The sequence below is a fragment of the Sylvia atricapilla genome, chromosome 2 (assembly GCF_009819655.1).
Source record: "Sylvia atricapilla isolate bSylAtr1 chromosome 2, bSylAtr1.pri, whole genome shotgun sequence".
NCBI lineage: Eukaryota > Metazoa > Chordata > Aves > Passeriformes > Sylviidae > Sylvia > Sylvia atricapilla.
The window spans coordinates 52,458,411-52,470,478 of record NC_089141.1 but is presented as its reverse complement, the minus strand read 5'-3'; the positions used below and the strand labels follow the sequence as shown (position 1 = coordinate 52,470,478).

General features: G+C 40.0%; 1 protein-coding gene across 5 annotated transcripts in view; it reads right to left on the bottom strand.

Moving 5' to 3' along the window:
• CAB39L (calcium binding protein 39 like) overlaps nt 1–12,068 on the bottom strand; it is a 61,333-nt gene that overhangs the window by 27,788 nt on the left and 21,477 nt on the right. For all 5 annotated transcript variants that reach the window (XM_066313256.1, XM_066313260.1, XM_066313257.1 and 2 more), the window contains one exon: nt 6,558–6,706. In XM_066313256.1, the coding sequence (XP_066169353.1) occupies nt 6,558–6,659 (102 nt within the window). In that variant the 5' untranslated portion in view covers nt 6,660–6,706. The remainder of the gene's footprint in view (nt 1–6,557; nt 6,707–12,068) is intronic.

Genomic DNA, 12,068 nt, shown 5'->3' with positions numbered 1-12,068 from the left:
AAGGAGAAAACTAAGCACGCAATCCTAAACAGAAAAGCCTACACATATACATGTCAGAAGTGGGATATGCTGAACTTTGGACAGTCAGAAGTTGCAGGTAGGGACGAAAAAAGCAAAGATGAAATGCAGGCTGATTCCCAGCGAACACACAAATTTAGTGTTTGCACCACTGTCCCTGCACAGATGTCAGGCTCTCAACCTCGTAAGCCAAGTTTCTGGTCTTTCCGACAAGTCTCTTTCCAACAAGAATTGACTCCACATCCACAGAGTATAGTTCATAATGACCATCAACCCACAAGTGGGTTTTGGGTCCATTTTGAAAGACAGGATTTTGTGTAAATATTGAAATCTAACAATTCTTGGATAACTCTGCCAACCACATTGCACTAGATGATCTACAACAGGCTTGGAGATGGAAAACAGACAGTATACATAAATCTGCATAACCTCTCAATGTTAAATTATAAACCTGTTCAACGCCCCCTCCTTATAAAGCTGACTTTTGTCAGCATTTATGTGTCTTTCTAAACCCACCAACAGCTTCAACCAAACCCGGAAATTTTGTAAATTGAAGACTGTTGTCTCAGATTATTTTCCTCACAGATCAAAATTTTGTCACTGTTGACTTAACAGGAACATAACACAAAGAAAAGAGCTTACAGAAAAATGATTCCCTGAAATTCTATATGAAAAAAAATCTTCCCTGAAAGACTGATTGAACTTCACGTGTGGGATAGGCTGTGGAGAGGAGAGCCATAAGAATATGGCAAATAGGAGCATGCAGCTTCTGTTTGTGTACCTAGCACATTTCCAGGTTGAAAGTCTCTCTATAAACTGTTTCTCTCTTGCACAGCAGCAGACAGTAACCCACAGAGATGCCTGCCAGTGCGATGTTAAATACTCCAATGTGTGATTCAGTGATCTGCCAGTACTCCATGCTATATATTGAAACTAAAAGCATAAAGCTCCTTGATTCGATCTTATCTGGTTTAAAAATATTCTCACTATGTGATTCAAACCAATTTTTCTCCTAAAAACCAGTGCCAATGCAGCTCTCTCTACATGCAACTGCAAGGATTCCCAAGAAAAGCCATTAGCAGAATCTCAGTGCAACAACCATGTAACTTCAGGATCACCCCAACTGAATTGTTCTTGATGCAATTTCATGCTAAATGGATCTACAGGGCCAAATTTTGGATATTTTGGATCAAGAGGCCTGACATCTGTCATTTAGTGAAACATTGTGGACTGGTACTCAAGGAAGCTGGCAAAGACAATTTGGCCAAGAAAGCACAGCAGGGAAACGCCTTTTCAAAGGATGTATGATCAAATGGAGAAGACAGGTTTGCCCCACCTGGACATAAATTCCTTTCCCACTGTTAATCCTGCACTTAAGACAGAACTAAAGGTTCTAAAGGTCCTTAAAAGCAACCAGAAGAGACAGGTTAAAGCTCTTGGCACCAGAGCCTGATAGTATCTGGAGTTTCTCCCACCTCTAGAGCAATAACAGACTTTAGCAGAACAGGGAAGCTGAAACATGAAACGCTCCACAAAACCCCAGGACACACAGAGCTAGGGCTAAGGGGTGCCAAACCCTCCTTATCTCATTCCCTCGGTTTCAGTGTGCAGCAATGAAATGGAAAGCAATTTTGCAAGTGGCTCTGGCAGCTGCAGAATCGCATCCATGGGTACTCATGTTCCCGACAGTCACGCAACTGCTCTTCCATGCAAATGCACACAGAGGCCTCCTCATGCACCTCATCTCACCCACCAGTCCCCAGAGCTTTACCAACACAGCAGCCAGCAAGGTGAACAGTAGCCAGGAATGGCTTCCTTGTTGCTATGTTAGAAAGCAGGATTTATTGATAGAAGTATTTGCTCCAGATATCTTGAAGTCTTTTAATTGTAGCCTTAATAAAATGCTGCTTTCCTGACCATGCAGAACAGCACCAAGTTTGTTACAGCACATGGAGATGAAAGAGAGGACAGATTACAGTGACCTACCTTGTTAGAGAGATTTAAGTGAAAGGGGCAGAAGCGAGACACTTCAGGTTATTTTACATCTCGCTTCACTATGCTTCTGAACACTGACTAAAGGCACTGCAGCCTGCAGTTCTACCTGACAGGAAAGCACTCAGCACAGTGCTCTGAACCTGCTCTAATGCATTTGGGTTCATTTTCTACAATAAAACCTTGTCTTGGATCAGCTGTAACAGAAACTGCAAATCTTTCAGCCCATCTAGACCACATGTAAAGATTAGACCAAGTTTCAACCAACCTCAGATCCGTTTGCTGCACTAAATTAAAAGCCTGTGACACTTGGAAGGCTTTTGCTGCAGGGCAGGTTCAGAAAATGTTACCAAACCTGTAGGCACCACAGATGGCACTGAGTCAGGCTGCCGCACCCAAAGGTGTTTGGTTAGCAGTACGAGGGTGATGTGTTCAAGGACATCCTTCAGTGACAAAGTAGATGCCACCCGCACTGCTTTGTGCTGACTGGGCTCAGGAGCTGAACACAAGGCTTTGAGAAGTCAGGATGTCACACACCTTTTATTGTGAGGTTGGTCAGGCACCCTTTCTATCAATGTTCCTTTACAATATCCATCAACAAAAGACACAGAGACACATCAGTAATAAATGAAGCAGTGTGACCAGAGTGTCACATGCTGTCCATTCTTCTTCAGGTTCAACAGATGTGACCTCTTGGTATCATGGCTTCTCTTCCCTTCATCCCTATTTACATGCATCCTCCAAGTGCTATAGGAGCTTGTGCCAGAAAGAAGAGAGTTTTAGCTCCGAAGGCATCCTTTTCTGTGCTTTTAAATACTTTCCTGCTTTTCTAGGTAGTTCCAGAGTGAGCATTTCTCATTAAATTCAAGGACTGATTGGTTCTACATGACTGAGATTAAATAGTAATGACATCTATACAATACTGTAATAAAACTTTAATAACTGTTCGTCACCACATCAAAAGCCCAAATAAGATGTCAGCAAATGTACATGTTCCAAGAACACCTTATTTTCTTTCAGATGTTGGAAGAGAGGAGGATTGTTGATAAAGACGGTTTTAGTCCACTTTTTCAGCTCTGTCTTACCCTACTTAATCTCTCAATTATTGCATTAAATTTGCCAGTGCTGCAATCCCTTCTTTAAAATAGATATTATTTTTAAAAATTTGTAAAAACAAGCTATTAGAAAGAACACTTCAGAGGAAAAGGAGCCAAATGTGCTGGCACTTTTCAACCTGTGGTCTATCAACCATCAAAATGTAGCTGAGAAAATGGCAAAGCTTTAAGCACACATATATCCATGCAAGCAAACAAACAAGAAAACCCGCATATATAAGTAAGAACAAAACATCAAAACTTAGCCTATTTTTCATTTGAGACCACTTTAAAAGCATTAAAAAGCACTATGGCAACACTACACAAATTAATAGTTTTCAAAAATTAGACACGTGGAGAAAGTGGGTCAAATCCAATCCTTATCTAAGGAGACAGATGTTAGTGCAGTCAATAGAGTTTAGTTAAAGCTTGAATGGGTACTAATCCATGAGTAACAAAAAGCATCATGAAGAAAGAGTGCAAACCTCTGTATATTATGTGTGCACATGGAAATGCCTCAGAAAATATGTATAATTTCCTTTACACTTACAACTGGCTTCTCTGCATCCTGTCCATCAAGTTATATCCTCCACCCTCTTCCCATTACCTGAGAAGTCTTAACTGCTCTGCTGCAAAGTTCCCTCTACCTGTGCAGTGCAGAGCTTGGCAGGAATGATCCTTTCTGCATTATTTAAAAACATGCCCTCCAAGACACAGATGGTTCCTGCTGAAAGTTGCACAAAGTTAAGTTAGAAGCATCAAGCCCCTCTCTGTCTGACCTTGTGCCCTCCTGGCTGTCCACAGCATCTTCACCTCATACTCCCAATTCCTCCTCTGGGACAGGAAAAGAGGTTCTCTGCCAGCCCTGCAGTTAATTCAGGCTTTGCCCCACTTCTCTGCCAATTCTGGCTGTATTAGCAGCTTTTAGCTGTCTCAGCCCACATACCACATTGGCTGTACTACAATAACAGCTTAATTGTCACAGGATAAATCTTCTTGTTTAAGCATATGAACCAAGTCCTAGCTGGAAACTACTTCACACGCAAAATCTGGAGTTGTACCCTGAAAGTGCTGGGAACTTTGGTTTTATGGTGAAGCACAACAGCAGACTAGGAGCTACACTGAAAAATTGGACAGCCCTGAGTTGCAAACTACTCAGGTCACAGGGCCACAGGATCCAAATCCAGCTCTGAAACATCCAGGGTCTTGCAGTAGCTAAACCTCTAGGCCCTTTCATGAAAGTTTGACAGATGTCTTCTCCCTCCAGAAATCAAATTGGAGGTAAAGTTAAAACCCTTGCTAGGTTTTCAGGAGCACAGAGTACAGCACGGTGCTTTGTTTTTCTTTGCTTTTGTTTTCAGTTAAATTTCTCTAATCATTCTCATGAAAAGACATTACTCATCAATATTACTGAGTATCTTTTGAAAACCTGTGGGCAACTGAAATTCTTCCCATTGTCTTTTCTTCTCCAATTCAAACTGCAAACAACACTTAGAAATGGCATTACTAAGTTCACAAACCTGAACGGATAGCACCAAGTGTGATTGGGCTGACCAGTTTTGCAAGAGTTATCTATCGTCATCTCAGTAGTAAAGATAGTTAGTCCTTACAATTTACTTCCATAAACTCAGGAGAATAAATTTATCTATTTTTTTAACAGGTATTTGTTTCAGGAAAGCTCAGTGGAACACTTGAGATGAAAGGCAGAATTACCAAGAAGTCTCAGACCTTTCCTTCCACAAGGAAAAGGGCCCTACATACTTCCTTGGCATCATAGCATGAAGTCCTGAGCTGACAGGCCACCAAAGCTTAAACCAATAAAAAAAAAAACGCTTTCCTCGAATTCTGCCTTGATGTTGGGATTGCCTTGTCCTCCTCTGTGCTCTGCCCTGATCACCCACATTCACCCCAGGAGCAGCCTCTACCCCATAGCAATAAGTACATAAAAACTAAGTGAAAACCATCCTCTTCCTGTAAAATGAGCACCATTAAGTTCATGAGTGTTTCCATTCTAATATGCCAGGGAAACATTCTGTATCTTTCGCTCTGAGAGGAAAACACACACCAGCTCTTCTGACTTTTATGAAAAACTTACATTGAGCGTTCAATTTTCTAAGAAGTTTGAATTTCTCGTTGTCACTGACACCCAAATATACAAGCCAATTCAAAGCCGAAAATTCTCAAAACCACAACCCAGAGGAGTCACTCGGCAAAGCAAATCAAAGAGAAACCCAAGTTTGGAGCTTCTGCTTTGAATGCCTTCTTTAATCAGGCTCCAGAGGATGAATTCAGCAGGGGAGAACAGATCCTGCAGAATTATTTAGTTACTTATTTTATAGTTTAGTTCAGAGGCAAATTCTCTCCATTTTCAGGTTACTGAAGGTATTTCAGAATGAAACATCAAATACCAGAGGCTTCCCAGAAATCCACATGACTTACCTTATGTAATTAACACACTATGAGCTACTTGCTTTGAACCAAAAAGTTTCAAGAGGATTTGACTAAGGGTGCAAAGGGCTCCATGCCTACCTTTTGGGTTGGGTTTGTTTTCATGTAACTTCCTGCACAAGGTGGGGGAAGCACAAGCACAAGCATGCACACATGCACTCAGCTCCATGGAAAATCTATTAGCGTCCCTTTTCAGCTATTTCTGCTTCCACTGACAGTCACTTTTAACTTAAAATTAGTCTGTTGTTAACTAAAACCATGTACTTCTACTACAGCAATAGTGTAGAGGGCCAGAGGCTCAGATGTAAAAAATAAAATTAAAAATAAATAAAATTTTATGCAAGCACAAATTCCTAACTGGGACCATTTTGTGTGTTGGGGTGTACCTTATCAAGTGGTCACTGAAAAAGCAGCAAAAGTAACTCGAGCCTGTATCATGGAATTAGAAGAGAGCAGTAATATTAACAAAAGCCTAGCACTATAAATAGAAAATTAGTAGCACAGCTCTTTTAGGAAGCACTGGCACCCAGAACATTAGAAAGGATAGACTGAGTGAGATCTCTTTTATACATATCTGGACACATACAGCTCTCCTGGTTTCTGCAAACTTCTGTTCATCAAAAGTAGAGGTTTTGCCTGTAGGTACCTACACATTAATTGGCAATCTCATTTGTTATCTTGCTAAAACCATTAACAATACAATAATTTTCACACAGCCTTCCAAGCTGTTTTGCTAGATTCATTACTATTTGAAGTAGTGGGAGACCTCCCATGGTTTTGGCTGAGGCCCCTGGATCTCAGCATTTTCTGTTTGACCCCCAGATTTTATGTATTTTATTTATGCCAAAGCCCCCTGATTTCAGCAGAACCATTCAAACACACAGCCACATCCACAGACAAGCATTCACAGAACCAGGGCGGTGACCAAACACAATGTTATTCCCTTTATTCTGCTGTTTTCCCAGCATAAAAAGCTTATTGGTCTTTTACAACATTACCTCATACCTTGTCTGTCTTTTTTTCTTGTTTTTCCAATATGGCCATGTTTTCTTTCAGAACTTTCACAATCTCAGCAGGATTTTTGTGCGATTTACTAAACAAAGGCATGATCTTCCTTCACCTGAATTTCTTCCTTCAGGATAGAAGAGGGCTGCCTTAAATCAAACAACAAACAAAAATAGCTTTTAAGGTTTATACAAAAACACAATAAACACACACAAAGACATTATGAAAAAGAAAAGGTTGTGCCTCAGGCACTACATTTTGCTTCAGCCACCCAGTGGAGCTGTAAAAATTCTCATGGGTAGTTCTCGCAAGTTCATTGAGGATTCACAAGTCACCATGGGAACACGAAAAGCAGCTACTCAGCACCTGCACAGGAGCTGGATGCTTCCTGCAGGAAGCTCTGAACTACAGGTCAGCACCCCAGCAAGTCCAGTGTATTTTGGACAGTGTACATTTGGCAGGCTCCACTAGATCTCGGACATGGACTTCTGTTAAACTTCACCAGCTCCATCACAGTGCAGAAAACCAACAGTAGATGCCAGCCCTCCAAAAGCACCCTTTGTTTAGAGCATTGCAGATTGGAGTCCCAGCTTCTCTGCCATCTCTTCTTCAGTTGCTTTGCTTTGTCAGCCTAGGGAACCTGTCTGACAGACTTCAAGAATCTGTGGGTCAGATCTCACTTGTGTAGAACATTGCCTGAGTTAAATAAGGAACACAGGATGAGGCCCAAATATAAATATTAATGTATTCATGACACTTAAATGACAGACTGAGCATTTTAATGAAAATGGATGGTTTCTTTAATTTAAAACATTCTCCTTCTGTATGGTTAGAAAGGAAAATACCACATCACTGTATTTATATATAAAAGAAACCAAGTAGCTCAGTTTCTGATCTTACAAAGCCTTAGGCTGTGAATTCTTATGGGTTTTGCTGAGGGTTCAATAACAAGATCTGTTGAAGTCAATGACTGACTACAGATGGGAATATATTCTGGTTAGAAGCTCAGCACTGTTCTGGACTACATTCCAGTTTGTACAATAAAAAAGAGGTTAAAAAAAAAAAAAGGCAAAAAATAATCTCAAACAACACAACAACAACAAGAAAAAATCACAATTCCTCCACACACACGCTTGTAAAATTAGTTGTGAATACATAAATACATACACAAGCCACTTCTATCCCATTATTCTCCAACATTTGCAATTTATAAAAAGCTTTATACAAGTGGTTTCAAATGAGAGGATATGCAAGCACAATATACACAGCATAAAGAAGAAAACCCAGTGGTCCCAAAAAACCAACTCCTCCCATGCTTCATTGTTAGTATGGGCACACTACAGAGTCCATCAGGACTATGATGGAAATATGATCTTATTTGAGCCATACATCCATGTGTTACTAATCCCCAAATAATCTATGGAATTAATACCCAGATTAGGCACACATTCTATTGCAACTATAAATAGTAACCATATAAAACAGCCAAGTATAAAATTCAAATTTTAAAAGCAAAATCTATACAGACTTTATCCTAATACCTTAAAAAAAATTTCAAAATACTTTTGCAAACTATCTTTAAAGGATTAGTTTCTAGGACACACAGGAAATATTTTTAAATGTCTTATTTAAAGCAAAGTAGGTGATACAGCTTCTCATTTGTATATGGCTTCTCATTTGTTGCTAGGTCAGTTTTACAGGGATATTTTCATATTCAGTGTCCGAAACCTCACCACTTTCAACTTCCCATTTTCAAGCTCCTCATGGTCCTGTTCAAACTCATCTTTATTTCTCCGGTTTTGGCTACATGACCGTCACTCCTCAGCTGAGCTCCCAGCTGCAGTGTCCTGCTCCCATGACACTCAGAGGTGCGAGTTTTGCCAGCACCAGTCACCAGAGCAGAGTCCCACCTCAGCCTGACAAGGTGCAAGGTTGAAGCCTGGGTGTAATAACAACTCATCCTTTGGGGCACACTCAGCTACACACAAGCACTGGAAAAGGCTTTGATGCCAGTACTGTACGATAAAGTTGTTTAGATGCTGCTAGCAAGTGTCAAGCACTCTGGAATCCCACAAGAGATGCAAACAGAAGATTAATAATTCACAATACACTTTGAGAAGGACCTGATTCGGCATGTTTTTATTATCCTGAAGGCATGGCATGAGGATGTGATGATGCAAGAGAGAGAGAGAGTCTGAAATCAGGAGCTTAACAGGCAAGTTGCATTTCAGAGAAGAATTTTTTTCATCCAGGGTGGGGTAGGTATATTCAGATTACTAAACTAAATTAGCATTCTAACTGAAATGCTGACAATAAACGATTATTTCCTCTCAAAAAGAAACTTGCATGACTGTCTAGAGCAGTGTGTTTGCAACAAATAATCACTAATTTTGCCATAGAACCAGCACTTTTCCACTGCATAGTTCCAGTATCACCAGCAAGTTACTACATCGCTGCTCAGTGATAAAATACCATTTTTTCCACTACATACCCTACCAGCATCTTAATCACAACAGCAAAAACACCAATAATAGGGCAGGAAGGGACTCAAGAAACTGTTTAATTCATTGCTCTGTTGAACAGAGCCAAGTCTCTGCATTACTTCATCAGATACAAAGTCTTATACAAAGCAAAGCCTCTGCTATATGCAAGTGTAGGGGGGCAGAGAGAAAAGGGGGAAGAGCCACAGATGTGCATGAAATAACATTTTTTGATTTATCTCTTCTCAGAATACAGTTTTTAACCTGGCACAAGATGATCCATCACCTCAAAAAATACATACTGGCAGCTGCAGAACTTTTGGCTCCCAATGCAGCAATCTTATAGGAGGGACCCGTGCTGTCCCAATTAGAGGCAGAAGCACATGGGGGTGAAGTCACTCTGCTGAGGTTTGGGAGTTGTATTCCTCAGTCTTATGGCTGGCTATCCCATAAGGCAAGTGGCAAAACAAGGACTCCTCTCCTCCAGCTTTGCTCCTCATGACTGGAGTTTCCAGAATCAAAGAAAGCACAAGCTCTTACTAAAGAAGCTTTTATCACAGCTGGGAATTTCTGTCCTGTCCCCCTCTTTGTATCAGCTCTCTGCTCTCCAAGCTTTTTCTTGGAACGTCTTATGTTCCATAGAGGCACAAATTTGATTTAGAGGTCCTATTCTTTACATCACTTATTTTCAGTATGTTTTTTGGAACTTGGTTTTTTATAGGCATCTAGTCCTCTGTCAAGGTTGTTTGAAATTTCACAGTAAGTCCAAAAGTTACCATGAGAAGAGAATTAGAATGAGAAATGGACAGTGTGACCCCATAAGCTTCATTTTCTCAAGAAACCAGTCTAAAAATAACTAAAAAACAAAGATTAATGACAACTGAAAATAATGACAACTGAAAATATTGCAACACAGCCTCACCAAAGGTAGCTCATACTAAAATTCCTTATATTTTTAACAGAGAAAACACAGTATAATCCATGTATCTAATGTGGAAATGCACTGATGTGAATATAGTACCAAAAAAATAGTTGAAGAAGAAAATGATCACATCATCTGACTGAGAAGGGAAGAGCAATCTGGGGATGGGATCATCTTTAGAGAGGCACAGGAATTAAGAGCCTATCCAAAAATTGTGGTGACTAAAAATAGAAAGATATTATCAACACATAACAGGACTTGAATATCACTATCTGGAAAACTGGATGAAGTCAAGAACCAAGGTAATAAAAATGGGATAAAAGTTAAGAGTAGAAAGTATTGGATAATGCTGAATGGTAGATGAGACACAGTTTGTAGATGTTCCAAATCCCCAGAAACATTCAAGATCAGATTGAACAGGTCTCTGAGCAACCTGACCTAGCTGAAGACATCCATGATAAGGGGAATTGGACTGGATGACCTTTAAATGGTTCCTTCAAACCATTCTATGAGTATCTGCTTCAAGCTGAGGACTTTTCATGAGAAATTATGAAAACAAGCAGCTGCTGACATATGTAAACACACAAGCATTTTACAGATGTGAGAAAGACAGATACAAACCTGTGATGAATCGCAAAAATAAGGGTCAGTAGAAATCCAAAGGCATTTATGCCTTCATATAAAGCATTGCTAGACTTTCAATGGAACACTGTACACAGCCCTGAACATCCAGAGTCAAGTAAAATCAACAGAGGTTAGAGGGGGTGGAGAGAAGCACACTGGATGGCCAGAAAAATGGGAAGACCAGCATGTCTTGGAGGCTAAAAGGTGTCTACCTTCATAAGTTTAGAATAAAAATACAGGAAAGCTGAAAAGGTTATTTCAGCTTAAATAACAATAACTATTTATGCAGAACCAAATGGCTATAAACTGCTGATGAATAAACTTCATCTAGAAATGTAAAGGTTTCCACCCTTTGGAGCTTTGAGGTTTTGAAATTACCTACTCTACCAGGCACACTACAGAGCATCTGTTCATAAATTTTTTGACACTGCTGTCTGGCAGCAAGGGACAGGACTGAATAAACCCCTTTCTTTCCCTCTTTCTAGGAAAACGTTTTTCCACCTAATGCTTATTCAACATATGTTTTCATAACATCAAAAATGGATTGTGGACACTCCTGCATTCATAATGGAGAACCAGCCAACTTGTGAAACAGTTAGTTTTAAGGATGTTATTTCACTGGTGCTCTTGAGAGGAGCTTATGAGACCAAGGAAAGAAACAGCTGTATCTTACCAGACCAACTCTCCTGGTCTCAGAGGCTGTCTCTCCCAGTCATGAGGAAAATGCCTCAGCAGTGCTGTAGGAGGAAATAAAGTTTCCTAAGCCTGCTGTTTCCATCAGTGTAAACAGGACATTTCAGACACCTGGGTTGGAGTGTCCTGGACATTTTAGAAACTCTACTTTTACAAAAATACTTTTGTGGAATAACATTTTGTCTTTGTTTGGGAGAAAAAAATGGCACTGTTTTATATTAGATAAGCCATAGAAACACCAAAAGGAACATCAAAGCATCACTTTCCAAATGTCAGCCTGTTTCTGTTCAAGTCAGGAAAAATAGGGGAAAAAAAACCCAAAAAAACATGTGGACTAAGGCAGTGAATTGAATCCAGAGCTGGATGTGGTTTGTAAGACATGAGTTTTAGGGTATTCAGTAGCATCCCTTCATATTCAGGACACAGAGTCTCTGAGAGATCTCCAGCTCTACACACATTTAACCAAGATAGAAAACACATTTTCAAAAAAACCTATCTACCTACTTTTATTCTGTCTCCTCAGCAAAGGGGGAAGCTGAAACACAGAGAGATTACAAGACTTACTCAAGGCCACGTAAAAAAAATCAGTGGCTGTGTCAGGAATGCAACCTAGATCATCTGACAACAAAGCCAACACTTTATCAGGCTTCAAAATATATCTTCTGCCAGTTTATCTGCTCATAAAGAGAATGTACTAAAAAAAAATTTAGAACAGCTATAAAGTACAGAAAGACATCTAGTTCTGATTGTAGGCACTCTCTACAGTTGCTTTGTTTTTAAGTCATACACTTC